Source organism: Sciurus carolinensis, chromosome 4 (assembly GCF_902686445.1).
Source record: "Sciurus carolinensis chromosome 4, mSciCar1.2, whole genome shotgun sequence".
In the NCBI taxonomy this organism is placed as follows: Eukaryota; Metazoa; Chordata; class Mammalia; order Rodentia; family Sciuridae; genus Sciurus; species Sciurus carolinensis.
The window spans coordinates 15,066,653-15,093,956 of record NC_062216.1 but is presented as its reverse complement, the minus strand read 5'-3'; the positions used below and the strand labels follow the sequence as shown (position 1 = coordinate 15,093,956).

The 27,304-nt window shown below is 59.7% G+C and overlaps 3 protein-coding genes across 7 annotated transcripts; all 3 read right to left on the bottom strand.

Annotated features, from left to right (window-relative positions):
• Positions 1-805: 805 nt before the first annotated feature.
• Hr (HR lysine demethylase and nuclear receptor corepressor) lies at positions 806-16,302 on the bottom strand. Of its 2 annotated transcripts, none has more exons than XM_047550528.1 (19): positions 16,164-16,302; positions 14,248-14,897; positions 12,739-13,528; positions 11,305-11,455; positions 11,037-11,224; positions 9,514-9,681; positions 8,649-8,738; positions 8,384-8,499; positions 7,348-7,429; positions 6,629-6,792; positions 6,276-6,512; positions 5,952-6,117; positions 5,748-5,817; positions 5,412-5,542; positions 5,142-5,261; positions 4,716-4,831; positions 2,761-2,925; positions 2,254-2,382; positions 806-2,055 (listed from the first exon to the last, which is right to left on the bottom strand). In XM_047550528.1, exons 2-19 carry the CDS (start codon positions 14,857-14,859, stop codon positions 1,993-1,995), a joined length of 3,558 nt encoding a protein of 1,185 aa, XP_047406484.1. In that variant the 5' UTR covers positions 14,860-14,897; positions 16,164-16,302; the 3' UTR covers positions 806-1,992. The 2 variants fall into 2 exon arrangements, with proteins under 2 accessions (XP_047406484.1, XP_047406485.1); XM_047550529.1 differs by having other exon boundaries at positions 9,514-9,678.
• Positions 16,303-16,326: 24 nt separating this feature from the next.
• On the bottom strand, positions 16,327-19,100 carry Hrurf (HR upstream open reading frame). The gene is made up of 2 exons (XM_047550530.1): positions 18,975-19,100; positions 16,327-16,783 (listed from the first exon to the last, which is right to left on the bottom strand). Exon 2 carries the CDS (start codon positions 16,439-16,441, stop codon positions 16,337-16,339), a length of 105 nt encoding a protein of 34 aa, XP_047406486.1. The 5' UTR covers positions 16,442-16,783; positions 18,975-19,100; the 3' UTR covers positions 16,327-16,336.
• Positions 19,101-23,112: 4,012 nt separating this feature from the next.
• On the bottom strand, positions 23,113-26,738 carry Reep4 (receptor accessory protein 4). Of its 4 annotated transcripts, XM_047549501.1 has the most exons (10): positions 26,216-26,738; positions 25,754-25,983; positions 25,360-25,432; positions 25,189-25,249; positions 24,893-24,969; positions 24,681-24,801; positions 24,180-24,293; positions 23,692-23,827; positions 23,407-23,561; positions 23,113-23,324 (listed from the first exon to the last, which is right to left on the bottom strand). In XM_047549501.1, coding segments are annotated over exons 3-10 (732 nt in total). In that variant the 5' UTR covers positions 25,362-25,432; positions 25,754-25,983; positions 26,216-26,738; the 3' UTR covers positions 23,113-23,258. The 4 variants fall into 4 exon arrangements, with proteins under 4 accessions (XP_047405457.1, XP_047405458.1, XP_047405459.1 ...); XM_047549502.1 differs by lacking the exon at positions 25,754-25,983; XM_047549503.1 differs by lacking the exon at positions 25,189-25,249 and having other exon boundaries at positions 26,216-26,737.
• Positions 26,739-27,304: the final 566 nt, after the last annotated feature.

Sequence of the window (27,304 nt, the reverse complement as noted above, 5' to 3'; positions counted from 1 at the left end):
CCCCAGTGGACAAAGTTCAGAGCAACATCTTTCCCAGGAAGGACCCTTTTGTGTTCTGGGGTGATATCAGGACAGGGCTGGAGAAGGCGAACTATAGGTAGGAATGTGTCATTCAGTGCGACTTGGAACATGATCAGCTATGAAGTGTATATTTTAGGAGAGGACAGAGAAGAGGGCAAGTTCATCTTTAAACTCCAGGAAGACTATAATATAAATGAGGTGACCTGAGTCAGAAAACTTGGTTCAAATCCCAGTTCTGCCACTAAAATTGCTATGTGACCTTGGGTGACTTCCTTCACCTGAACCTGCCTGTTTCTGCTTCTATAAAATGGAAATAAATCATATCTATCCCAAAATAGTGATAAGGGATTAAAGGAGATCTTTTCAATGAAAGGTATTAAATATATTAAAAGAAAACAACAGTACAGTAAAATGTAGGAGTTCCTAACATTTTCTTTCCTTTTCTTTTTTAATCCCAAGAAAAAGTGAAAGTAACCAAATTCTCCAAACAATGAACAAACCTAATTTTTTTCTTTTTAAATGAGGGGTGATTATATAAATCATGACACAGCCACTGGGTGGAATGTAAGTAGCCGTTTAAAATGAAGGTTAGGTAGCAACATAGAAGAGAGGGCGACACGGCGTTAAGAGAAAGAAACCAAACAGGAAACACACAGTTCAACCCGGACAGGACAGATCCCTGGGGAAACACGCCCAAACACTAGTAGTGGTTGGGTTGGGGTGAGCAGGGTTGGGTTTGCAGGTAACTTTCTTGTTTTCTAAAATGTTCAGAAAGTATGTTACATTTAAAATAAAAAATTTTATTTAATAAAAAATCCCCGAACCACAGCAGGAACAATTAGGTCTGCCAAGAGCTGGCTGAGATACACAGGGGAGGGCAGAGGGAGAGCCACACCAGAAGGGCCCAGGGACGGCGGATGGGAGCAGAATGGCAGTGAAGCTCAGCCTTGGGCACTGTGGCCACCGAGGGTAGTCAGCTGGGCAGGGCTTCCTGGATTTCCCTCCAGGTCAGGGCAGACGGGAGGGCAGCAGTGGAGAAGGTGGGAGTTTGCTGGAAGCAGTGGGGCTCCAGAGTCCACAGGCCAGTGCTGCCCAGGGAGGCCACTTCAGTGCTATGCCCGGGACTGTGTCTTGCCTGCTGTCACAGTCAGGAGCATCTTCAGGGGGCAGCTCCCTGGGAGGCTCCAGGAACCCAGACTCCCAGAAGAAAAGCAGGCAGTGGTATTCGAGGTCCCTGTCACTGGGTCCCCAGTCCCCACCTGCCCCCTCTCTGCCTCGGCTCTCCTCCCTCCCTAGGCCACGTGGTCTGCAGGAGCAGGGCCAACCACACTGGCAGCAGTCACAGAACAAGAGTTTAATGGAAATCACGAAGGCAGGAGGAGGGGGCAGGGGTGGCATCACGGTGTCCTCTCCAGCCAAGCCAGGCAGTCCCTGATGCCATCTCCTCCCCACACCCACACTTCACAGCTCTTCTGGCAGGAGGGAAGAATTGTGGGGGCCCCCAGTCCAGCAGGTCTGCAGTGGGAAGAGCTGCCAGGGAGCCCAGGTGTGATAAGCAGAACTGGAGGCCAGGGCGGGACGGCAGGGGATGAGGCAGCAGAAGGAAGTGTTGCTTAGGCCAGAACGATGCCCGAGGTCCCCCAAAGAAGGGCTGTTTGTCTCCTGTGCCGGGGTGCAGGCGTTAAAGGGAGTCAGTCACCCTTAATATGGAGCGGGGTGGAGGGGTGGAGCAGGTGCCAGCCTGCAAAGGTGAGTGCGAGCTTCTTCGGTGGCACTGTGGTTGTGGGTGTTAGGACCCAGGCAAGGGTGAGGAGTGGGGTACCCTGCTTGTGCCAGAGTGGTGTTTGTGGGATTGACCAAAAGTCCCCAAGTCCCCCGGCACCTTCCCTGGCTGAAGCTGCGCCAGGCAAAGCTGCACCAGATGGAGCACCTGGACTACCTGCCTGCCACCCCGCCCCACCCCCATGTCCCCTATTTGGCCTCCTCTAATGTCCCCACAGCCACCTTCACTGCTTGGAACACCGCCCAGTCCATCTAGGAAAAAGAGAGAGGACAGGAATTCTCAATCACATTCCAGGACCTGCACTCCCCGTCCCCCTCAAGGAAACGCTCTCCCTGCTTAGGAGCCTGACCGCCCACCTGGCACAGAGCCGGGTCTGGCCTGCCCACCACAGCCATGTCCCAGGGGGACTTGGACAGCACACTCAGCCTGCCGGCCAGTGTCACACTCACTTGGGCATAAAGCAGGTGGCAGTCAGGAGGCAGGCTGGGTCCCTGGTGACAGAGCTGAGCAGAGAGGGCAGAGGTCTCAGGGGACAAGAAGTGCTGGGTGACGCTGACTGTGCTCACCAGGCCCTGCACCTGTGCCAGGGAGGAAGTGGGCAGGAGGGTCAGTGGAGGCTCAAGGTCACACACCCTCTCCCTGCTTCTCTGGTCCCTGAGGTCTACTTCCTCTGATGTCTCCACCCAACTCTCAGAGGAGAGGTCCAGGATACAGTGTGTCCTAAACCAGACCAAGGGGACGCCAGAGGGCCACCAAGGAGGCCCTGGGGTGTGGCCACTTGGACTTGATGACTTCAAGACCCCACAGCTTCTGTCTGCTTCCTACCGCAGGCCATGGCTCCCTGCCCTGCCTAGCTCTGGGGCCTGGAGAGAATGCTGTAAGACCCTGGTGCTCTCTTGTCGCTTGCTTCTGATACCCTGACCTCCCTGCGGAGCCCCCGCCCACAGGGGAAGCACCTGGTGGGGCGCCCCTGCCGGCACCAGCACGGCCTCTCCGGGGGCCTGCAGCAGGGTCCAGCAGCTCACGCCCCACTCCTCCCGTAGGCGCCGACGCAGCCCCGCGTCCAGGTAGCAGCTGCCTGGGGCACCAGGCTCCAGGGCACCTGCCTCAGCAGGGCACACCTCAGGGAAAGAGAAGGGGAGATGAGCCAGAGGTGGGAGGGAAGGGGGCCGCAGGAGGACAGGGACATGGGCTTCACAGAAGCCAGGGGCGCAGGAGAGAGCCGGGACAGTCAGATCTCGAAGGGCAGGCAGGGGAGGGCACAGGATGGGAGAGAAAGGGGCTGGCGGTAGGACAAGGGCAGCTCAGGGTGTCGCAACGAACATTCAGCTGGAAGGAGCTTAGAGGAAGGGATTGAGGGCGCTGGAGCTGAGGGTCTAATCCTGCTTTCCCCGGAGCCAGCTGCCTTGCCAGCCTCTGTGGCCCTGGCTTGGCCCCTGCTCTCTCTCAATGGTGCTCCTTTCTCCAAAACCCAGCAAGATGTCCTGCATGATCCCCATTCATAAACTGCTACACCAGGCGTTACCGTCGCATCTGTGACTAGCCTGTCCTATGCTAAGGTGGGGGAACAGGGAGCTGTGGCTCCTGGAGAGACAATCCAAAACACTCAAGGCACTCTAAGATCCTGGATCCAGAAGCGCAAGGCCACACAGAGGATCTGGTTCCCAATGGGTGGACAGGCTTGCTTGTTCAGACCAGGGCCTCAGCGGCAAGAACTGCTATGGGGGCCGACACCAGCCCAACCAGAGCTCCTAGGACAGGCAGGGACTCGTGGAGGCCACGGGAGGAGGTGCCCAGGGAACACCTGCTGAGGTGAACGCCAGCATCATGCTCCAACTGGCCACCGGCTAGATCCACCCCCTTCAGCTAGGACCTCAGCCATTGTCCCTGGGCTTGGAGCTACAAGACTGGGCAGAGGGGGGCAGGGAAGGCTGGTGAACCAGACTAGACCCTAGAGACGTGCCAGCCAGGTGCCAAGGTTCCTTTGCCCAGAGATTCAAGTCCATCCTGAGGCCAGAGCAGTGTGTTCCCAGGCCACCCAGTGAGGATGTACCCCCTCAGCCCTCTCCCATGAATCATCATGTTGGGCCATATGGGACTGCCCACAGCCAACCACACCCTGACCAGACGAGGCCATCTGTTTATGACGGTGTGCCTCTGTCTGTTCCCTTCTGGATGTCCCAGCATCTGCGTGTGCCTCTGTAGATGTGTGCACAAGGTGGTGGAGGACAGCACCTTGGCCTCCGCATGTCCGTGCGTGTGCCTTAGAGGGGTGACACTTTGTGGAAGTCTTTTCCCCAGGATAACTGGGGCCCAGCTGGACTCTGCAGCCACGAGGCCGCTGTCCTGGCTGGGTCTCTGCTCTGTCACCTGGTCTATCTCCCTCCGCCCTCTACCTAGCCAGCATCTCCCTTGGGCAGTCCCTCCTCATAGGGTGGAGCCATGAAAGGGGAGCAGCAGGGTTCCCCTTGGCCTTCTGCCAGTCTCACGCGCCCAGAGCCCAGGAAGGGGAAGCTGCCTGGCCCAGGAGGAGCACAGAGTAGTGACCTGGGTCGGAGCAGACCGAAGCTCCGAGCTCAGCTCTACCGTGAGCCTCCATTTTCTGGTCAACAAAATGAGACAGGGCAGAGGGCAACGGGGGGACATTAAAGTACCCAAGGCCCTTAGCACAATGCCCAGTTTACACCATTAGGTCCCCAGGCTCCTGCTACACCCTCCTCCTCCTTAAGAGTCCCTCCACAGAATGGGGGTCCTAGTCTGCCTTCTCCGCCCCTGTTTGAATGAGTTGGGGCAGTCCGGCTCACCTGAGGGGCTGGGGTGGGGAGCAAGCACATGAGACAAGGACTCAGGTACATAAGACAAGCTCCCGGGCTGGAAAGGGGGTGGGGAGGTTTCCCGGTTCCCTCCTCACCATCTGGAGAAAGCGGCGGATGCGCTGGGCGTCCTGTGCCCGGAACACGTGCCACACGGTGCTGACCTGGCTACCAGGAGACCAGAGTCCCTCCCCATCCAAGCCTGAAAGGAAATCTGCAGGAGACAGATGGCTCAGGTGGGCCCAGAGCAGGTGGAGACAGGCACCTTTGTCACTAGCTTGTTCCCCCTCTGCTCCCCAAGAGCAACGTCTTTCTTTTCTTCTCCTTTTTTTTTTTTTTTTTAATGGTCCTGGATATTGAAACCAGGGTCAGTTTCACACACGATAGGCAAGTGCCACTGAGCTACACCCCAAACCCTTTTTATTTTATTTTGAGACCGAGTCTCACTAAATTCTGATCCTCCTGCCTCAGCATTCCAAGTAGCTGGGATTGTAGGCATGTGCCGCGGCATCTAGCTGACCCACCTTTCTGTGCCCGGTGCCAAGCAGGCAGTGGCGCCTCCGCATGAACCAGGATGGTAACCAGGTCAGCCACCTCCACACAGAGGTTCTTGGTCCCCAGGTGTCCACGGTGTGAGCTCACGCCTGCATGCAGATGGAGAATGGATGGTTTGGAACAGAATAAAAGAAGCACTGTGGGCCCCAGGACCTCGGCAGGGACACCAGTGTACCCCAAGATGACAGATACAAGGTGAGGGCAGGGGATGGCCAGGAGTGGCAGGGCACTGCACTCACCATGGGCCGCCCAGAGCTGGGGCTCCAGCAGATGCAGGGCGAGGCCCGGCGGGAGGTAGGAAGCCAGGTTGAGTTTCCCGTGGGGGGCACAGTACTCAGGGAGGGGCAGGCTGGACGCCAGGTTCTCCAGCCTGTGGGCAGCAGGCTTCATGCTCAGCAGGTCCAACCCGAATGCCACAGGCCCCACTGGACACTCCCCCACCACACGAGGTGACTCCGGAGGGGAAGCTGAGAGCACTGAGGGTCCCGGGGGTGGTGGGGTGCTGAAGGAGGAGGGGTGGGAGGACAGGAAGAGGATGGTGGCGGAGACGGGGCTGGCCTTGGTATTCCACACACCTGCTGATGTCCTCATCTCCCAGAGCTCGGTGCAGCAGGAGGACAGAGCCCTCGTCTGGCTTTGGGCGCACTGGGGGAGAAGACAGAAGGCCACTGGCCTACGAGGAGCTTGGTCCCTGGGTCCCTGTCCCAGTGGTAGCAACGCACAAGCGTGGTCCCTGCCCTGGGCCCTACTTCCTGCCACCCCACGTTGGGAATACTTACTCTCGGGCTGAGAAAATCCCTCCCAGAAGGCTGTGCTGTCCAGGCTTGTGGGCTTGGGAGGCCCATGGGGGGTCAGCGCCTGCACCTGGCCTCCAAGTGCCCCCAGCGCTCCCATCCCCCACAGGTTGCCCTGCAGTGTTCTCTGAATCCCTGACACCAACACGGGCTGCGGTGGGGAAGGAAGGAGGACAGGACATGGGGAGGATGAGCGGAAGCCCACCGTGGCGGGACTGGGACGTGTTGTGACAGCCCCAGAACCACCCGGACAGCTGGGGCCGAGTAACCAGCCTGCAGGGGGGCGAGGTGAGATGCTGGGGGGCTCACCTGGCCCTGCCTCCAGTGCTCCTGGAAGAGGCGGAAACCTCGCCGAGGCCTGGGCTCCTGCAGCCACAGCAAGGCCCCCGGGGGCTGCAGCCGGGGCCTCACTGGTGAGAGGGGCAGGCTCAGGCCCTTGCGCAGGCCCGGCCCTGCTCGAAGGCCGGGCCCCAGGGCTTTCTCCTGGATCTTCCGTTCCACTACCTGGGCAATGATGCTGTCCAGGATGTTGGTGATGCGGTCATCCTGTGGGCAGGGAGGGAAGCGGGGCAGCAGGGCTCAGGACCCATCTGGCCCCACAGGGACTGTGGCCCTGTCTCTGGTCCCCAGACTCCCAGCCCTCCCCGCGTGCCCTTGCTCACGCTGGGCAGAGCAGGAGTAACGGGGGCAAAGGCCATGTGGATCCGCTCGTGCCCCAGGCAGAGTTTGACAGCAGTAGAGGCCAGCAGTTCACAGAGAGAGGGACAAGGCAGGGGCCCTCGGCTGGCACGGTCCTCTGTTGGGGTCTCAGTGGAGTCTGGGGTCTCTGTTGGGGAAGAAAATCGTGAGGGACTTCCCTTTTGGCCCCTTCCCTTTGCCTCAAAAGGCGGCTCCCACTCATGTGGCGGGTCTGCTCTCCTCACAGCATCCGCCATCCTAACTGAGGGGACCTCCTAACCTTCGCCCAAAGGCAGTTCCAGAGCCTCTTGAAACTCTGGCCTAGAACCAGAGTCTGACTGGAGAGGAAGCTGGGAGACCTGTCTCCAGTGGAGGTGGGGGTGGAGGTGGGGATGGCTGTCTTCTTTCTTCTTTTTGCGGGGTGGGTACTGGGGATTGAACCAGGGGCACTTTACCACTGAGCTATATCCCGCCTGCCCTTTTTATATTTTTATTTTGAGACGGGGCCTTGCTAAGTTGCTGAGGCTGACCTCAATTTGTGATTCTCCTGACTCAGCCTCCTGAGTTGCTGGGATTACAGGTGCGTGCCACCATGCCCAATAAGGGTGGCCATTTTCTAAAGCAACGGCAGCTTGTTCCTGGACCCTCCTGCTGCCCCCTGCCCCAGTGCATCACTGTCCAAGGAGTGCGAGGAGCCACTCACCCTCTTTGATGTCCTTGGTCCTGTGGGGATCCCCGTTGCAGGAAGGTTGTGGAGTTGAGGGAGTTTTCTCTGTCGGCTCCTTCTGTTAAATTCCCAATCCAACCAGAGGTTTTTAAAATGGCAGCTACAACTCAACTCAACCCCCAAGAATTAATGGTGAATGCTTGTAAGTCCTAAAATTGTGTTCACAGGTGTAAGTATTATTGGATATAATGTGAGAAGAAGCTACTCATGGACTTCTCCATACAGTATGATCTAAAGTATACTAAAATAGATGCAAATAAACATATTAACCAATGACTGGAAAAAAATATGTCAAAATGTTAATGGTGACATGCAAGGTCATTATTGTTTTCTTCCTCATGCTTTGTACTTTCTAAAGTTTCCACAAGGGGTATGGGGCACAGAGTCTGATACTCAGAATGTGCTTAGAGAAATATTTCTTTCTTTTCTTTTCTTTCTTTTCTTTTCTTTTTTTTTTTTTTTGGTACCGAGGATTGAATTCAGGGGCCCTCGACCACTGAGCCAGCTGCTCAGTCCTATTTCGTATTTTATTTAGAGACAGGGTCTCACTGAGCTGCTTAGTGCCTTGCTTTTGCTGAGGCTGGCTTTGAACTCAAGATCCTCCTGCCTCAGCCTCCTGAGCTGCTGGGATTGCAGGCATGCGCCACCACACGCACAAGAATGGATAACTTTTATCATAAAAACACGAACTTCATAAAAACTTGGCAACGTGCATGTTGAGTACCTACTGCGCTTGGTGCTGGGAAAACGGAACTAGAAGAAGCATGAACTGGAACAGGACTCAATGCAGGCAGGGAGTGAGGTGGGTGTGGAGGTGTGGCTGGCGCTCCCTGCTAGGATTCTAACCCCCAGGAGAAGTGGGGAAGTAGCCAAATTCCACTGGCTTCTGTGACCCTCTTCTGTGGCTTCTGTGATCCCCATCAAGAGAAGGCCCAGCCCCTTACAAGGCATGCTACCCAATCCTGGGGCCTCCTGTCAGTCTTTGTCAACGGAGCCATGCCCTGGTTCTTACCTGCTGGCCTCCATCCGCAGTGGCCCACACCCGGGCATCAGTTTGGCAGGGGCAATGACCCCGGATGTCAAACTTGACCCAGACCTGGTGCATGGCAGTGCTCAGTTCTGTCAACACTGGGGGTAGAGAGGAGAGTGGGAGGTTGGTGGGGAGTGTAGGCCAGCAACCGGGAGGGCATGGCACCAGGGTGAGGGACAACCAGACAGGAAGCTGGTCTCCCTCAGGACCCACCCACTGCACGCTCCACCCCTCCACGATGGCTCACCCTGGCTAGAGACAAACTGGGTCAGCATCAGAGAACAGGCAGTGTGCCCAGCCTCCTGGGCACACTCCTCCGTGAACTGCTCCGGAGAGCCTGTGGGGTGGGAAGGGAGAAGCTGCAGGTCCAGAAAGCAAGGTAACCATGGGTTAAGGTCAGGGAAGCAGGCCAAGGACATGATATTAAATCAGGGGCTCGACAAGCCATAAAGCTTGTTGCTTTCTGGGAAACTTAGGCACAGAGTGACACAGAATTCTTTGCCTGCAGAAAGCAAAAGCTTTCATATGCTGAGATACTGCAAAATCTCAAAGTGGTCATGTGGCAGAGAATGTTCCAGAATGTTTCTGATTCTGGAAATTTTTTTAGCCATATCTCTTGGAGCACTGATAAACTTCAAGAACTCAGGTGGTTGGGTTGAAACAAGGAAAAGAAAACCGAGAATTATGAAAAGAATGGGATACAGTCAGAAGATCTAAGTCTAAATCCTGGCCGTAACATTTACTAGCTGTTGGTCATGGGCAAATCACTTAACCTCTCTGAGTTTTTCTTATCTGGAAAATGGAGGCAATCATACCCACCTCACAGTGTTACAACAGGTTTAAAAAGATGCAAGCTGAGCAAAATGGGAGGCATAGAGTAGGCACCCGACTTCTCTTAAGGGTGGGCAAGGATACAGGCGTGGCCCTTGATCTGGGGAGAGGGAAAGTTCTGCTCTACGGGGCAAGGAGCAGCGGTGGCTGAGGCCTGGGCTGGGCAGGGTGGGGAGGCTCTTCAGAGAGAGGCAGCCAGGAAATGGCCGCATGCCCTAGAGCAGGCCCTCAGCAGCCTCCCTCTCTGCCCACTCACCCTCAGCCCCTTGGCCTCTCCCTACCTGCTTTGTCCCGGGCCCTCCCAGCACCAGACATGCGACCACAGGCCACACACAGCCGGTGGCTGCAGCGGGGGCATCTCCAGTGAGTGTTGAAGAGTCCATGGTGGCAACGACTACAGCAGCGAGGAATGCCCGGGCTATCCTCAGTCATGGCTGGCCCCCGGCCTGCTGACCACAGGAGAGATCAGGGTCAGGGGGCTGAAGACAATGTCCCTTCAGCTTCACATAGGAAGCCTCCAGGCAGAGTGGGGAGGAGCACGGAGCAGTTTCCAGCGAGAGCCACCTGGAGGAGGGAGACAGGCCCCTTGATTCCCCCCTACTTACTCAGCGGCCCCTGACAAGAACCCCCCTGCAGAAACCACCCCCTCAGGCAAAGCCCTCCAGGACAGCGGAGGCTTTAGCTTCCCAGGCCTGTCCAGGGATTTCGCCACTGGGCCTGAATTAATAATCCATACCACTTCCAGCACATTCCTTCATCCAACTCCCTGCCTCCCGAGCCCTACTTGCTACCAGAAACAGAAGGACTGGCCACTGCTCAGGTGGACTTTCCTGCAGGGGATGCTGTATTTTCAGAGGGAACCTTAAGAGCCACATCTGTCTTTACCCATAGGAGTGGATTTTATTTTTAAGAGCAAAATTTCAGATTAAGCCATCTTTGCACCCATTCAGCAAGCACCTGGACATGTGCTGGGGTGGGGACTCCCAGCTGCTCAGGACTGGGTCCCTGCCCTCCCAAGACTCATGCGCCAGGTGGTGAGATGGACCCGCTGACACATGGTGACTATGCGCCAGGAGCGAGGTGTGGTGGGGCAACTTTACAAGTGGGCCCCAAAGTATGAGTAAGTTTTCATGCACCAGGTAGGAAGGGAGGAGCAGGGTATTCCAGACCGGGAACAGCCAGCGCCACGGCCCCAGGGGATGGACAAGCTGGGGAGCTCCGGGAAGGGAAGGATAGATGGGTGTGCATACTGGGAATCCAGCTGGGAACAATAGGAGCCAACAGAAGCTGACAGTAGCTGGCTGAAGAAAACTAGGGTGCTGGCCTTTCTGGGGCAAGAGGAGCCACAAGTGATCTCTACACCCCGCCCCTTCCAGCGCCAGGCAGGCCCAGGGCCGTGTGTTACAGAGACCACTTGGGTGCAGTAGAGGCAAGCCAGAGGGGACAGCCTGGAGCTGAGGACCGCACTGCACGCCCTCCAGTCTTTAACATCAGCAGGAATCCCACCAGCCTCCTGGGCCCACAGGCCTCACCACCCCAGTAAGCCTCCCGCCTCACAGGTTCCTGCAGACACTTGCACTTGGCCCTGCTTTCCCCACAAGCCCTAAGGCTCTCTGGGAATTGGGCTGGACCAGGTTTTACACTTCCCAGCATCCCCCACCCAAGCCAGAAACCTCAGCGTTGACTAAGAGACCGAGTCAGGAGTAAGGACAGATGAGGCAGGAGCTCTTCTGAGGTCACAGCAGGCCTGGGAAGCCACGGTGTGGGGGGAGCGGGCATGGCAGAGAGAGGGAGGTCAGCTCACCTTCACGCTGTGCCCAGGCCAGGGCCTCCCGCTCCCTCCGCAGCAGGCGGCACAATCGGTCCCCCAAACCACTCAGCAGGTGCTTGGCGAGGCCCCTGCTGAGTCCAGCTTCAGAGCCAGACCCTCCTCCCTCCTCAGAGCTGCCCGGGGAGTCTTCCTCCTGCTGATGCTCCCCTCCCAGAGGCAATCTGTAGGCCAGGCAGAAGCGTGTGAGGAGGGAGCCCCGGGCCAGAGGACGGGATGCTGGGGCAGCCAAGGCAAGGCTCACCTCCGAGCTTGCTGGGAGTGGCAGGTCAGCCCGCCCACCTCTCCAGCTGCCTGGGCACAGCTTTGGCATTGAGTGATGCCTGCCGACAGGGCTGAGCAAGGTATGTCCTGAAGTCCGGGGTCCTTGAGGCTGGTCCTGCCATCTTGGGGTCCTAAGGGGACAGTGCAGCTGGTCAGGAGTTTAGGTTTCTGGGGCTCATGCCAACCCCAGCCCCCGTCTCAGCACCCACCCCGTCAATACACTCAGTCCAGGCTCTTGCCCCAGGCCTGGGAGGCGTAATGCAGAACCAGCAAGAGCAGGCCAGGCAGCCAGAAGGTTCACACACAGACTGAGCAGTGGCCTGCCTTCCTCTGTCCTTATTCCTGACTTGGTCTCTCATGCCTGGCATGGCCTGATGCCACGGGAAGGGGTGTCTGGTATCAGGCCGAGGGCTTTGAGCAACTGGAGCGATGGTCCTCACACAAGTGTGGGATCCTTCCAGTGTAGAGTCTGGATAGCTCCACTGAGGGTTTAAGCGACACCGCTGGCTGCGTGAGAATGTGAGGAGACAATCCCAACGTGGACAGACGGATGGAGGGCGCCGGAAAGTGAGAAGGCTGGAGAGTTTCAACACAGGCCACAGGTGCAGTAACCCAAGAAGGCGAGGGAGCCAACTACTTCCCAGACCAGACGGAGGTCTGGGAGGCACAGATGGACCCATGCCAGGTGCAGAGGTATTTGGTCAAGGCCAAGGAGACAGTCCTGATCCACACCCAGTAGTCCAGAAGACTGGGAAATTAGGGGATCTTAAAGAACCCAGCAGTACCAGAACCCTCTGTGAAGGACATCATGTAGCAGCAGAGTCCAGGATGTGCCCAAGGTCCTAACGGTGGAGAGTCCAAACTGAGCCTCTGTGATCCAGCTGGGCAACAGGCAGGACTTGGGATCCTTCAGGAGAGGTGATGCTCAAACCAGGATTTGTAGCACAAATAATCAGAGCAATGAATATTTACTGAATGTTTACTAAGAGCCACCAATTCTATCATGCCCTCGATGTGAATTATTACAGTATTCAATCCTTGCAGCAAAGTTCATGAGGTAGGCACATCTTTTATCCCCATTTTATAGATGACACAACTGAGGCCCAGAAGTTGTTCGCCCAAGTCACACAGCTACTGATCAGCAAAGTCAGGAAGCAGGCACTTTGACTCCAAAGCCTAGGCTGCCACCAACACACCACGGCTTGGCAGGAGATGGGGAGATGGCAATCATCAGCTGGAAGGCGGAAGGCTCTGGCTGTAGATGCTGAGAAGCCCCAGAGAGCCCCAGAGATTGAGGCAGGAAACGGACAACTGGGTGTAGTCCATCTTAGAGCACCTGTGGACCCTGTCCCCCACAGAGCCCCAGCTGGGCTCTTGCTCCCAGTAAGGCTGCCAAGCCCCCCACGACCCTTACCTTTCTGTTCCTCATGCTGTTCTGCCTCTGCCTTGCTCCCTACTGATGTGTCCAGCACCTCCTGCCAACCTCCAGTCCCCTGCCCCACGGTGCCTGGGAAAGGATCAGGTGGGCGCTTGGGGGCAGGGCCACGGGCTGCTCCCTGAACCTCAGGGCTGCCTGCCCTCTTGAGGGCCCGGAGCCGGGCAGTTGAACTCTTCTCTTCCTCAGGACAGTCGCCTGGACACCCAAACTGCTCCGAGTGCCGCGTGAGCCACGTCTTCTTCAGCTTGGTGTGGTGGCTCGGCAGGCAGGCCCTGGGACCAGGCACCTTGCTCACTGCCTCGCTGGATTCACGGGGCCCGCTGGTCCCCTCCTCCAGGCCCTCCTGGCACTTCCCACAGGAACCAAGATCCCCCTCTCTAGCAGGTGGGTGGGATGAGCAACAGCCCCCCTGGGTGGTGGGAGGCCCAGGAGAGGGGCACCTGGGTGTGGCTGGTGGCCCCAGGGGGTACCCAAGGCTGCCACTGCCTGGCACAGCCCAGACGTTGCCAAAAGTATGAACCAGGCCTGGGGGACAAGTGGGCCAGGGGGGCCGGGGAACAGGGTCTGGATGCCCCAGGAAAAGTGGGCAAAGATTCTGCTGCCTGCCAGCTCCTGTCTCCCCATCCCTCAGGTGGAGTGAAGGGCCTTCTGCCTCTCGGGCTCTCTGGAGGTGCCCACCAGGGGCTGAGCCCAGCAGGCCAGGTTCCAACGTGACCAAGGGCTCCTTTGCCAGCCTGAGAGTGCTCGGATCCTTGTGATAAAAGCCCTAAGAGCGGAGAAAGAGTTAAGTTAGTGCTGGCTTGGTTCCCAGGACTTAAAAGGACAGGCAGGACCAACACCAGCAGTTGTCATAAATAAAATACTGCTGCTGCGAAACCACCGAGCAGCTCCCTGATTGGGTGATAAATGGCACTGCCCTGGGTCCCCTCAGTGGTTCCTCATTGCCCTGGGATCCCTCCAGAGCCTCCCCGGGGATTTTTTGGACTTCACCACAATCTAACAACTAACGTCAGCCCATGGCTGACACCGTCAGTGGGCACCTGGGACCTATTTGGATGATTGGGTGCCTTAACCCATAGTAGTTTTTAAGTATTTTAAAATCTCAAACTGGGAATGGGGTTGCCTATGGGAGAGGAGCCTTAGATACAAGTCATGAAGTCCCCAGCACATCCCATTCCCAGGTAGAGAGAGGCCTTGCCTACCCTCTGCCCCAGGACAAGGCCACACATTTGAAGGGCAGAGTTTCCAAGGCCTTGGCCTGGGTGGACAGAGTCAGTGGCTGCAAAAGCCTGAGGACAAAGGAGGGCCAGTGAGACAGAGCTGCTCAGGGGGCTGGCTGCACAGGCTGACTCCAGGGGATAACTCTGAACTCCTCCAGGCGAAGGAGCCTCATCTTTCATCAGAATGGCCAGGCAGAGTGGCACCGTTAAGCTACAATGTGTGTCCTGAGTCCCAGGTACCTACCCCTTCTGCTCCAGCACTCACCTTGCTGCCTAAGCTGAAGGCGGAGGGCACTTTGGGCTGGCCCCCAGAGTACACCCAGGGGTGTGGGGCCAAGGGCCAGTCACATGGACGCTCTGGGGGCAGACTGGATACTAGGTAGGGCGGCAAGCAGGTGGGCACCCAGAAGGGAGCTCGCTCCAAGATCTTGGTCTCCAGCAGGAAAGGGCAGTGCACAGGTCGGAAGGCCACAGGGTCACTCTTGGCATGGCCACCACTATGCTCAGGAATAAGGGGGCCGTAGCGAGGCGGGCATGCTGGTCCGCAGAAGGCTAGTGGATGGGCCAGCATCGCCTCTTTCCAGCGCAGTCCTTCCTTGCTACCCAGCCAGCTGGTCTTCCTCTCCCCATTGCAGGGGCCCTCACCCTCCACCAGTGGGAGTGTGTCCTTGGGGCCCTGAGGGAAGCCAGGAGGAAACCAGGAGTCTGGGGTACTCAGGACGCCCCTCCAGAAGGGAGCGGGCTCTCCCAGGCACAGTGCCCCATGGCGCAGGCTATCCTGCAGTGGAGTACCAGGCTCCTGTCCCACGATGCCGTTCTCAGGGGCTGTCTTCTCCCAGGCTGGGGTGTCCTTCAGGAAGCTGGGAGTGCTCTCCATCACTCTCCTGCCCTCATGGGGCTCTCCCAGGGGGGTCCCTAGAGCATTACCACCAAAGCATGAGTTCCTTGGGCACATGCCCCAAGCAATTTTACTGGTGGCACAGAGCGGGCACCGCCCTGGCAGCACCAAAGTGGCTCAGACCAGTAAGGCAAGTGCCAGCCCACAGCCGTGCATCATGTAACCTACCATGTGTGGCCTGAAGGATCATGTCTGGGTGGGATGCTCCAGCATGGGGAGCTCCCCCCTTCCCCCAAACTCTGTCCCCACCTGAATTTGAGGGTGCAAGTTCAGCAGAGACTGCCATTTCTAGGATGACATGTTCTGACCTCACAGAGCCAGGAATCTGATCATGAGCCCTGGAGAAGGACAGGGAGCAAGAACCCAAGAGCTTAACTCTGTGGAAGGTGGGAGCACAGGAAGGCCGAATCCTGGCCCTGACTGTCACCTACTGTGTGAACTTAGGCAAGTCTTCTTGTTCCTCTAAGCCTCAGTATGCCCAGGTATAAAATGGGGCTCGGGTCTCCAGGGATTCTTCCCAAACAGCAGCTTGTTGTTTTGGGGGTGCTGCTTGCCAACCTCCGCCTCCAGCCCCAGCTAGACAAGACTGGGACTTGTAAGCCAGGTAGACTGGAGTCACTGGGAAGGGCAGCTGGCCAGGGCTGCTTGCTGCTGTCTCCCTATACCTGGGCAGCCCTGAATCAGACTTCCCACGCTCCAGTTTCTTGGCTTTTTCCAGCAGAGCCCCAGGACAACGGCTAGGATCTGTGGTGGCTGGTCAGGGGAAGAGTGAGACAGCAAAAGACAAGGGACTAAGAGGTTGCGGCTGGGCTGGTTAAAGCTGCCCTCGCTCTGCCGGCAACGCTAGTGCCGGGGTGCCGCTGGTAACTGCAGCCTGGCAGGGGGGAGGGAAAGAGGCGGGGAAAGCGGGCTGGGCCCCGGAGAGAGAAGCAAGGGAGGGAAAATTGAACGTGTGCGCGAGGGACCAGGATGACAGGTGGCACCAGAGCGGCAGCACTCTCTTGGCGCAGTTCTCTCGGCCGGCCCGCGAAAGCCCAGAGAGGGAGATGCGGACCAGTGGCAGAGGGCGCCTGGGCTTTCCTGAGCCGCCACTCCCAGCGGTCCAGCCCCTAGTAGGGGCATCCTAACTTCTCGGTGGGAGGATGTGCGGCCCAGCCCAGAGGGGCACGGGTAACTCATTCCCTGCGTGCGCCGCGGGCTCGGCTAGGAATTCCCCCGCCGGGAGAGTCCCCTGAACATTAGGATGCCACGGTGCCCCCCGGGCGCCCCCTCTCGGCACTTACCTGGGCTTCACGGACCCGGCGCGGCGCGGGCGGCGGCGGTCCTGTTGGCCGGTGCCGGACACCCGCTCCCCATGGGCCGGCTCGGGGCCTCCCGGCCGACGGGCGAGGACGCGTTCTCCTGCTCGCTGCTCAGCGCGCTCGCGTTCTCTTTCCCCCCGGGCGGCGGGGGCGCTCTAGGGCCGCAGGTTGGAGGGGTCGGACTCCGGGATCTGCAGGATGCGGCACACGGCGCGGATCGGCCGCACCAGCTTCTGGGCCGAGGCCGTGGGTTGCGCCATGGGACGCCGAGACTCCGTGCTGCGCCTTGCGGAGGGCCGGGCCGGGGCTAGGGAGCGAGTGCCCCCGGAGGGAGAGAAGGAGCCGGGCCGGGGGGAACGCGCGCCCCGGGTCGGAGATGGCGGAGTTGGGGGAAAGGTCGAGGGGCCGGGGAAGGGGGTCGTGCCTGGAAAGGGGGCCGATCCCGTGACCCAGGAGAGAGGCACCAGCGAGGGCGCAGCACCGCGCAGCGCGGCTAATGGAGGGAGAGCGCGGCGGAGAGCGCAGCAGGACCTCTGATCGCCATCGCCAGACGCGCAACTGAGAGTGGGGAAGCTGCTCCGCCGGTTTCCTCCTCCAGCACCCTGCGGGAAACAGGAGCCCGTGATTCGGCGGCCCCGCCTGGGCCTGCCCCCTCCTGAGCCCCGGGGGCTTCCGCCAACGCCCCGGCGATGCCACCGGCTGCGCACGGGGAGAATGAGCCCTTTGTTCCCCCCTCCCCCCGCGGCACCCGGGCGCCTGCCGAGAGAGGCTCCCCCGGGGCAGCGTGCCAGCTTCCCAGCCGCCCCACCCTCCCGTGGGCCCGGCCCCGGAGCCTGGCAGGCGGGCAGCACCCCCACTATAGGTGCCAAGCCCGGGAACTGGAGCAAAGGGCGGGAGGGGCCGGACCAGGCCACGGTGGGGCGGGGTGCCCCCCGGGGTACCAGGGCGGGGCGGCTGGGAGGGGGCAGTGCCAGAGCTGGCAGGGGCAGTCGGGTTCTCACGGGTCAGTGATGGGCGCTCTGACCCACGCCAGCAGGGCCTGTGCCTGCTGGACCACTCTCTCCCGGTCCTCTCCAGCTCTGGCACATAGGCACACCCCTCTGGCTGGTGTCTGCTCTACCTCATCCTCACCTGGCCAAGCTACTCTTCATGGTCCGGACACCCAAGCCCCTTTCCAAGCCCAAACGGCACAAAGTGCTGTGCTTAGAAGTCTGAGAGGGACTTCTGTTCAGTCTAAGAGCTTTGGATTCACTAAGTGCCCAGAGAGGTGATGGGACCAGAGAGGCTCCATCGGGCCTTGCATTCCAGGGTTGGTGGGGTCAGCCGCATCCCCAGTGTTCCTAGTGCTCCCAGGCCTGGTGCTGGAGAGGAGCCTATGGGAGTGGCTCCTGGGAGGGAGCAGCAAGTAGGAGAGGAAATGGGCAAACAGGGCACCCTCCACCCGAGGAAGCATCCCGGCTCCTCTGCGGGGGTGGTTCCAGAGCACAGACACAAACAGACAGATTCAAACACACACAGACAGATTCAGACACACACAGAAACCCACACGCCCAACGGGCGCTTCCCTTCCCCTCAGGCACCCACCTCCTGCCCCTGGACTCCCCTGCCTCCCTGTGGAAGCCATGGTCAGCCTGCCTTCACCCACCCTGAAACAGAAGGGACATCCCCGTCCCACTCTCCTGTCCCCTGGAAGGGATGAGTTCTGGAGGCCTCTAGCCTGGTCCTTAAGTCACAACACCACCATCGCTGGAGAGGGGAACCAAGGGGATCTCAGAACCTTCTTCCTGAGAGACTGGAGCAAAGGCAGAGAACCTTTCACCAGTTGCAGAGAAGAGGAAGGGTCCCCGAGAGAGGGGCTCCAAAGGCAAGGGCACCGGACAGGACTTGGGCCATGTTGGCATGGATTCCCCCAGCCCCCTGCCTCCCCCAGAGGCTGGTTCTGTGGCAGGGCCAGCTGGTAGGGATTGTTTACATGTCTGAGTTACTCTCACTCCCTCCTTCCCCAGCTCCCCTGGGGGTGGCCAGACCTGAGTGTGCCAAGGGAGATGATTGTGGAGGGTCTAACAGGGGCTAGGGCCCAAGGCTCTACACCTGGCCTCCTGCTTCCAGATTGGCTCCAGGTTGCAATGGTGGGCTGGGGTGCCTGTGGTCCCCGTCTGTTCCTCTGGCCTGCCTCCTCAGCAGCGGAGGCTTGTGGGAGAACCCCAGGGGAGAGAGCTGTGGCTTGGGGCCTGGAAGAGTCCAGAGTGAGAGAGCCTGGGCTGTCCAGAGCCCTGAGGGCTTGTTGGCTTGCTGCTGTCATCCCCAAAGAGGATGGGACTGTCCTGGGGGATCAGAACAGATACACCCCCACCCTACCCCCCAGGTGCCATGTCTCTCTTGTCAGGTCACAGCCCTCGGACTGAACCAGGGCTCTCAGGACAGGCGCCTGGAATGCCCAGGGGCTGATGGGAGTGGGACTGGGGGAAGGACCCCCTTTCTACGCCCACCCGGTTCCCCATCCTGCCTCGGAGTCCATGCCACAGGCCAGAGTCCTTGTAGCTGACTGTTCTGAGTCTGAGGATGGAGCCCAGCTGAGGAGCCACACAAAAGACACAAACACAGAAGGAGAGCCACCCAGCACATGCACAGTGGGCCACGGCACGCTGACCAGCTCCCCCGGACACGCGTGGGTCCAGCCCGGCCCGCACCGACCCCTCGCGCACTGACGCACACGCTGACACACACACTGCTGCTGACGGGCACAGCAGTGCCCACAGCCAGCTGCCCTCTTGCCACCCCAGAGCCCCTTACCTGGGCAAGCACAGTGCCCCTCGGGTGGAGCAGCCCCCTGCCCAGGGGTGGGCAGCAGGCAGGGCGGGGGAAGGAGCCCCGGAGAGTCAGGCCAAGCTGCCACTAATCCGGGCGGGGAGAGGGGGGGCACCCACGTCAGAGCGGGGACTGCCGGGTGGAGGGCATCTGAGGACATCCCCTCCCACACACGCGGCCGTCTGGGCACCTAGCCCTGCTTCCCCAGCCCCTCCATCCTTCAGACAGCTGAGGCCGGCCCCCCCACCCCCCACCCCTGTGGCAATGCCTGGGGTGGGGGCCCTGGGGGAGGGGGAATACGGGAGAATTCTCCCAGGACCTGGGGGAGGGGGAGGGGACGGGAAGTGTGGAGATGCTTTTGGAGCCAGGAGGAAGCTCAGATGCCACCTCCCCTCTCACCCACCCACCCACATCCTTGACCTAATTCCTCTTCTGGAGCCCTCCTTCTTCTCCTGACGCCCGCCCCCCACCTAACCTCCATTCTGCCCCAGGGCTCAGGACCTTCATGCCGGGCAGCACCCGCTCTGGCCCCAGGATTCCCCCAGCAACGGGCATCCTTCTTCTGCCCAGGTTTTGACCCCATCCCCAACTATTGGGTCCCCCAGGCCCTGGTGCTGGGTGGGGGGTGGGGGCAAGAGCCTGAGCGCTCACCCCTGGCCCCCTTGGCAGAGGACGGTGCCCACCAGGACGCCCCTGCTCCACCTGGGCCAGGCTGCCTGGGTGTAGAGGCTCAGCATGCGCAGACACGGCCAGTGGGTCAGCGTGTGCTGTGACAGGAAGCCAGAGGCAGGGACGGGGCCCGGGACGCCGAGGGGCCACAGACCGGAGGGACAGTGGCGGGCTGAGGCAGGGAGGTGGAAGCACTACCTGGAAGGGCCACAGGATGGAGGGAGGCGGGGCAGAGAAGCAGGGAAGACCAGAAGGAAGGGCCACCTGCCCCAGGAACTGGGAGGAAATGGAGGAGGCCCCGGAAGCTGGCCAGGGGCAGCGGAGGGAGGTTCAAGAGGGGCCAGAACCCAGCAAAGGTGCACTGTGCTGGGGGGGGCTGCCCTTGGTGGCTTCAGGTCCCTTCCCAGCCCTGATCCTGCCAGGCGCACTGGCACTGTGGGCAGGCGGGAGTACAGATGAGGCTTCCTCTGGAGCCCAGGCCACAGCGACTGAGGGTGGGCCGGGGACCCTACCCAGGGCCAGCAGGGACAGGTGGAGGGTACGTCTGGAGGTTCTCAGAGGGGCACCTGGGCTCTGAGGGAAGCCCAGCCGATACCCAGTGCCCCAGGCCTCGGGATCACGTGTATGCTTGGCCAGGAATGCCTAGAGCTGGGACTCCTCACTCCTTCCCCTGCGGCCCCAGGATGTCTTGTAACCTGTACAACTAGAGCCAACCATTCGTCCACCGGTCTTATGGAGACCCTGGTGGTCTCATGGCTTTGTGGTGAGCCCCAAGGTGCTGTAGGGCACAAGAACAAAGCACAAGGCTGTTCCCACCCCGGAGGAGCTATGGTCACTGAGTGCATTTGTTCTTCTAGTAACACTCTTTCAGGCTGCTTAGGTGTCAGGCCCAGGGCAGGGGCTGTAGGTGACTACTGGGGAGAAGGACAGGTTAACAAATGACAAGATGTTTCTAATCCTGCCCTGGGAAAATCAGGGGGCTCTTCATGGAGGAAGTGATGCTTGAGTACAGAAGTCAGACAATAAGCAGCACTTCCCCACTGAATTACACACTTACAAAAATATTTCACTTTGGTTAAACCACTTGTTCTGGGCTGGGATACAACAGTAAGATGTCTGTTCTTTATGAAGTCACAACATAGCAGGGGAGAAAATATGATGTACTCAGGGGGAAAGAAAAGTACATGCAAGAACAGAATGGCAAGAAGTCCAGATGAGCAAGCCAGGCAAGGCAGGGGTGTGCCTGAGGAGGGCTTCCCAGGAGGTGATGTCTGCCTGGGGTTCAAAGTGCAAACAGGAAGAGGACAGTGGGCCAAGGAGAAGGAGCACCCCAGGGGACAGTGTGCACCAGCCGGCTGTGCAGAGCTAGTCGCCAAGTCTGTGGGGGGGCCGCATGACCTGCCTACTCCCAGCACCTGTCCCAGAGTGAGGGCAGGTGAAGCCCCAGTCCCACAAAATCCCACCCCTTCTGGTCTGCATTCCTTTGCCGGGTTCAGCGCCTGCATCCACTGCCGGCTTCCATTTGGTTCTGTGGAGCCTGTCTTCTACCTCCAGGACTCCTGAACCAACTTGCAGCGGGAGGCGTGGTCCCCAACTCACGGGCAGCACCACTGTGGACCGGCTGCCGCAGCTCTCATAATCCCCATTTTTCATCTGTAAAATGGGTATAGCCTCTACCCAACAGGGGGGTTGGGAGGATTCAAAGAAACCATCCCTGTGAAATTCCCAGTGCAAGGTCAGGCATGCAAAACGTTCCATACACGTTAGTCTCCTTCTCCCTGCCTCCCAGGCAAGGAACAGCTCATTTACTTGGGTACTGCATAGTGATTAAGTACATTGACTCTGGAGCCAGACTGCCTGCCTCAAAGCCCAATTCTGCCACTTACTAGCTGTGTGACCTTGGGCAAATCACTTGTCCTCTCTGTGCCTTTTTTGTTTTTTTTTTTTTCCCTATTTGTGGAATGGAGATAATAACAATAGTACCAACCTTCCGAGATTGTGAGGATTAAATTAATATGTCAGGGGCTCAAAGCAGCATCTATTGTGCCGCAGCCACACACTAGATACCAGCCACTACTAGTCTTTGCATCCTACCAAACCTGCCAATATGGCTGGTACCTGGCAGAGGCTCAAGACAGATTTTTGGAATGAATTAATGAGGAGATCAGACAACACCGTGGTGCCAGGTAAGGCCACATAGGAAGCCACTGAGCACCAACATGCAAGGAGCTAAAGCACCCCAGCAGATTAAGTGCTTTCCCCCAAATAAAACCCAGATAATCCCACACCAAGAGTTAATCCTCCTCCTCTCAGGCCATCCGAGTCAGCCCTTTCCCCTTCCTCTCATCCAGCGCTCTCACCCACCTCTTTGCTTACTCAAAAGCAGAAAGGAAGAGCAGACGTGGGGGTGGACAGGGGGCAGACCTGGGGCACAGTGGTGACACCAGCATCCAGAGGGCTGTCCCAGGGATCAGAGGAGGGGGTGGAGCGGAGCCAGCCCAAGCTAAGAGCCTGGGTCTCAAGAGAGCAGTGGATGGCGGGCCAGGGACCAGCGACCACCAGCAGCAGGGAGGGCCTTCAGAGGAGGCCCGCTGGAGTTGTGCATCATCTCTGCGGCCGGCAGCCAGCAGCCAGGCCCGGGCAGGGCGAGGCTCTGGCCAATCTCCCAGCCCCGCCCTCCTTGACCTGGAAGCTGGGGGCAGCCCAGATCCCGGCAGCTGCTGCCCTCTGGTGGCCACTCCTCAGAGTGCAAGCCACCCCTAAGGTACCTGTTGAGAGAACTACTGTGCCTGGGGAGCTATTGGGAGTGAAGCCAGACTTCCAAGCCCAGGCTCAGGACTAGGACCCTGGGCCTGTATGGGCAAGCTTTCAGGTGCCCCCTCGCTGTCCCCGCCTTCATGCCCCCTGGCTTGCCTACAGCTGAACGTTCCAATCCTGGGTTCCTCCTCTTTTTGGATTCCAGCATCTCGTTAGGTCTGGCCCTCACTCTCCAGTCTGTGCACTCAGCGTTGCCCGAGAGCTCATTCATGACAGCAGTGCCACCTTTGAGGTCTCCTTTGAGGACTGGGCTCACCCGGCACTGTCTCCTTCCGCCCTAGACTTGGCCGTGCCTGGCCGGCACTATGACGTAGAGTGTGGCATGAGGAGGGGAGATAAATCAAGAGAAGCAGAACACCGTTATGTATTTATTTATCAAAATGTTCACAAGCCCGACCTCATTCACCAACACAAAACACACTGCAAGGGCACACACACCAGGCCTTGGAGCAGGCTGTCAAGTACTTTGAAGGACAGGAAGGAATGGAGAGTTAGTGGACTTTGGTTTCATCTGCAGGGGTTGGGGGTGCTCTGGTCCCACACCTGAGAAGGCAGAGGGCTGAGGAGGCAATAAATAGAACGCTGGGCCCAGCCTGCCCTGGAACCATGGGTGCATCCCAATGCGGAGACCCACAGCCTCTGCCCTGGCTCTTAAGCAAACAGGGCCGGGAGGGACACGACCCAGGTGGCTGGCACAGCAAACCAGATGTGCACCGAAGGCCTCCTGCATGTAGCCCTGGCACCTGCAGGGCCTGAGGTAAGAGTGGGCCTGATCCGCAGACCCTAGCTGTCCATGTCTGAGGGTACAGTCTTTTTCCGCGTTCGGACCTTCAGGGAGCGCGAGGTGCCCTGGCGAGAGAGCAGGCACTCGGTGAGAGGCGTGGGCTGCGGTGCTGCACAGCCGCCACCCTCACACCTCCTTGCCACTGACCTCCCGGACCAGCGGCTTCCTCTTGACCACACGCAGGCTCTGGCTCCGACCCAGAGGCTTCTCTCGGGGCCGGGCTGGTGGCTGGGGGACTACCTCCGTATCCGACCAACCGCCCTCCTCTGTGTCACTGTCCTGCAGGCCCCCTGCCCGGTACCCTGCAGAGAGGCCGGGGAAGCAAACCTGGCCATTGACACAGTCTCCAGGCCTGGGACCAGGCCAGAACTTCCTCCAGCCCCGGGGAGGCCATCTTCCTCAGAAAGACTCCAGGCCTCTCTGTTCACTCACCAATGGGTGGCCTCCGGCGGGGTACCTGGTCTTCCAGGTAGAGGGGGTCCTGGTAGGCGGGGGCAGGGGTGTCGGGGATGGAGCGCAGGTCCTGCATGGAAAAGCTCCGCAGCCGGCCAGCCAGTGCGCCCTGACTCTGTGAGGGAGGAGGAGCTGAGTCACCTGGGAGGACAGGGGCTCCTGGGGGAAGGGGCTTCAGTAGAGTTGCCCAGGGACATGAAGGGTCACCCTGCAGCTAATCACTGGGGCACAGAGCTCAGAACTGAAAGCAACTCAGCAGCCTTCAGCCCCTGGCCACTTGGCAGGAACACGAAACTAAGGCCACAGGAATAGGAGCAGCCAGGAAGGTCTGCGCTTCCAGCTCCGTGGTCCTGCACCACCTCACCTACCCTGAAACCCTAGCCCTGACCCTAATTGCCATCTCCTGCCTCCCTGGCAGAAAGCTGGACGGGGTGGGCAGGGCGGCGGGAGGGCTGGGCCCACAGCACCTTGGTGGCGGCCTGCACCGCAGCTGAGGCAGCCATGTTGAGGCTCCGCTTCCCGAGGCTGAGCACTGTCTCGTAGCTGCGCTCTTTGGCCTGCACAATGTACGTGTCGATCTCCTGCAGACCCGGGGGAGGAGAGCTCAAGAGGACAGCGGGGGAGTCTCTCTGCCTCCGCAGACCCTGAGCCACCAGAGATTGCCATACCTTCCGGTCCACCCTGAGCCCGTGTGCAGCAGCCACAGATGAAGGTCCAGAACGCACCAGGAGCGGGGCTCCCCGCCCACTCGCCTGGCCTGCACCTCAGTGAGGGGCCACCCCCCATCCCCAAACCAGCTTCCAGCTGGCACTTCACACCACCGGTCACTCACACGCACCCATGTGGTCAATCTGGCCGACAGGAAGGCCAGGCCTTGTCAGGGTGCCATGGTCCTGGTGTTAGAACCAGGTGTCCCTGCATCCTGAACCCGGGGTCGGGGTTCTCTCTCTCCGCCTCCCCCAGGGTACCTTCTCATGACGGGACAGGGACGGGTGGACGAACTTTCGGTAAAGTAGGCTGGCCCCCTTGGTGTAGGGCGAAAGCAGCCACAGCACAAAGGCCATCTTGATTTCATAATAGAAAGGGAACCTGCCAGCACACAGAGGGGCAAGGTGAGCCCAGGAGCCAGGCCAAGGGTAGGACTCCCGGCCCCGTGGCCCACCAACCCCTGTGCCCAGACCAGGAGATAAAGATGTCCGTGAAGGTCTCAGCTGCCATGAAGATCGCAAAGACGATCCAGTACATCATCCACCGGACCTGTGGGACACAGAGCACAGAGGTCGGCCTCGGAGCCTGCGGTGCCAACACCGCCCCTGGCTGGCCCAGCCCAGAGATTCCAGAGAGCCTGTCCCGCTGCATTGCTGCATTCCCCCATGCCTGGCTGGACAGGAGCCTCTGCCAAGCTGCCGCTCATTCCTGTGCCCACCCCGTGCACCTCCACAGGCACCCAATGGCCTGCCCTCCGCCCACACCCACCTCGACAGGGCCCACTCCCTCCTTCGCCACTCCACTCAGGATGTGCCACTCCAGTGTGCCCCTAGAGAAGGGGCAGGCCAGCTCAGACCCTCCACACCTCAACGAGTCCCCCGCCAGGGCCATCATCCTACCCCACCTCGGCCAAGCCCTCCTGCCACCCCTCATGCTCACATATTCACGAATGTTCTTGGTCTTCACGGCCTTGTAGGATGCATAAGCTGGATACAGCATCCCAAACACCAGCCTGGAAGAGCAGCCGGGGGAGTGTGAGGGGCAGCATGCTCCCCTTGCACCCTGCCAGGTGGCTGCCTCCCCTACTGGGGTGCGCAGTGGCAGGGCCTGCCCTGTTTTTCCCGCTTGGCTTGCACAACCCACAGTGCCTGAGTCAGTGCCCCGGAGGCCACCTCCCCACCCTGCTGTTTACAAACATCCCAAGCCTGCCCAGGCCTGCACCCGTGGCCCATGGGTACATGATGGAGAGAGAGCACAGCTGCTAGACAGGGTGGGTGAGAGCATCAGGCTGTCCCCTCCCCTGGGTATGCAATCAGGCCCAGAGCCACCAGACCTGGCACCGCTGGGCTGCAGACAGGCATATTTGAGCCAGGTGCTGGAGTACTCAGAGGTTAAGGGTAGGACTGAGTGAGGAGGCTGAGGCAAGGTTGGGAGTCACGTGACTGCTCAGATGGCAAGCAGGCCCCTGGCTTCTCCACCCACAGTGTGTCTATTTCCTTGTGTTTGCTCTGGCCGTGGTCTGCCTGTGGCCCTCAGCCCCAGGCATCTGTCTGCAGAATGTGTCTGTGAGCATGTGGATAGGGTCACCATCAGTCAAGGATTCTGAGGAGGGGTGGGGCAAGGACGCGGTGCCCAGTCCCGCGTGCCGGCCCCCAGTCCGTTAACCTTTGCGGTGAGTGTTGGGGGAGGTGTGATGAAGCTCAGAAAGTTCCGTCCCCGCCAGACGTGCCCAGCTTCCACCCGAGGGGCAGGCTGACACCAGGGAAAGAAGGGGTCTGAGAGTGGCCATACTCACACCACCAGGCGACAGATCATCCAGGACACCATCCTGACAGGCTTGGGGACGAGGGGAGGGCCCCCAAAAGACGCCCAGGAGGGCGCTCACGCGGGGGCTGGGAAGGGGGACTCAGTGGTGGTGCAGGAACCCGAGGGTCGATCCGGCTGTCCCCTGGCAAAGGTGGGGCTCGCCGCCCACTGACTCCGACCTGCAAGTGCGGGGAACCGGGAGAACCCTGAGACCAGCGGACTGGGGCAGGCGGTGGGCAGGGAGGAAGCCGGCTCGGGAGCTGGCACCGGCGGGCTCGCTCTCCGCCCAGCCGCGCGGCGCGGCAGTTGCGGCTGGGACCTGCTCTGTCGCGGAGAACCAGGTGCTCGGCCCTTGCCGGGCGCCGCTGCTGGTCCCCGGCCGGGGTGCCGGGTGTCGGTCTTCGCTCTTGCGGGTGGCCGCGGTCCCAGCGCGCCAGGCAACCGGCACCGGCCTCCGGGGCGGAGTTTGCAACTCACTTGAAAGTTGCACGGAACTGGGTCCTGCCCAACCCCAGGTCTCGGGCGCGCGGCGCAGGCGCAGTGCGGCCCCGCAGGGGCGGGGCAAGGTCAGGGAGGTGAGAGGCCGGCCCCTTAAAGGGCGATGCGCAGCCGGACTCGAGGGTGGGGCCGTAGGGCTGAACAGCCTTCCCAGTAGGCAAGTCAGGCGGTGGGAAGGCGCAGCCGAGATGGGGAGAGAGAAAGGAATCCTGGCCTCCAGAGTTCTCACGGCTTTTCACTGCTACTCCCAACGTCCTTCCCCCGGTCTCATTTTTTCCCTCTGTAAAATGGGATAGGGCATGAAATGGGTAGGGTCCAGCCTGGAGGCTCAGGCACAGGCTGGCAGCAAACTTGGATGAGTGCAAGCAAGTTCCCGTGTTACACCACTGGCGCAGAAGTCAGTAAGCACCTCAAATAGAGGAGCGCAGGCCGGGGATCCGAGGAAGTCACCCCGCAGCAGTGGGTTTCAAGGAATCCACTTCTCTCTGGGGCAACGTTCCATGGCGCACACACCAGGCCGACTCCAATGACTTGGGAACCAGTACCTTTTTCACCAGAAGTTTGAAATTGCACCTGTTCC

Coding starts and splice junctions, on each gene's coding strand:
- Hrurf (XM_047550530.1), bottom strand. CDS start 16,441: ATGGCGCAACCCACGGCCTCGGCCCAGAAGCTGGTGCGGCCGATCCGC.
- Hr (XM_047550528.1), bottom strand. CDS start 14,859: ATGGAGAGCACTCCCAGCTTCCTGAAGGACACCCCAGCCTGGGAGAAG. Junction 8,500..8,648: donor CCAGTTTGTCTCTAGCCAGG/GTGAGCCATCGT, acceptor CTCTACCCCCAG/TGTTGACAGAACTGAGCACT. Junction 2,056..2,253: donor GCCACCTGCTTTATGCCCAA/GTGAGTGTGACA, acceptor TCTTTTTCCTAG/ATGGACTGGGCGGTGTTCCA.
- Reep4 (XM_047549500.1), bottom strand. CDS start 26,247: ATGGTGTCCTGGATGATCTGTCGCCTGGTGGT. Junction 24,294..24,680: donor CCCTGTCCCGTCATGAGAAG/GTACCCTGGGGG, acceptor CCGGGTCTGCAG/GAGATCGACACGTACATTGT. Junction 23,562..23,691: donor CCGCCGGAGGCCACCCATTG/GTGAGTGAACAG, acceptor GCCTCTCTGCAG/GGTACCGGGCAGGGGGCCTG.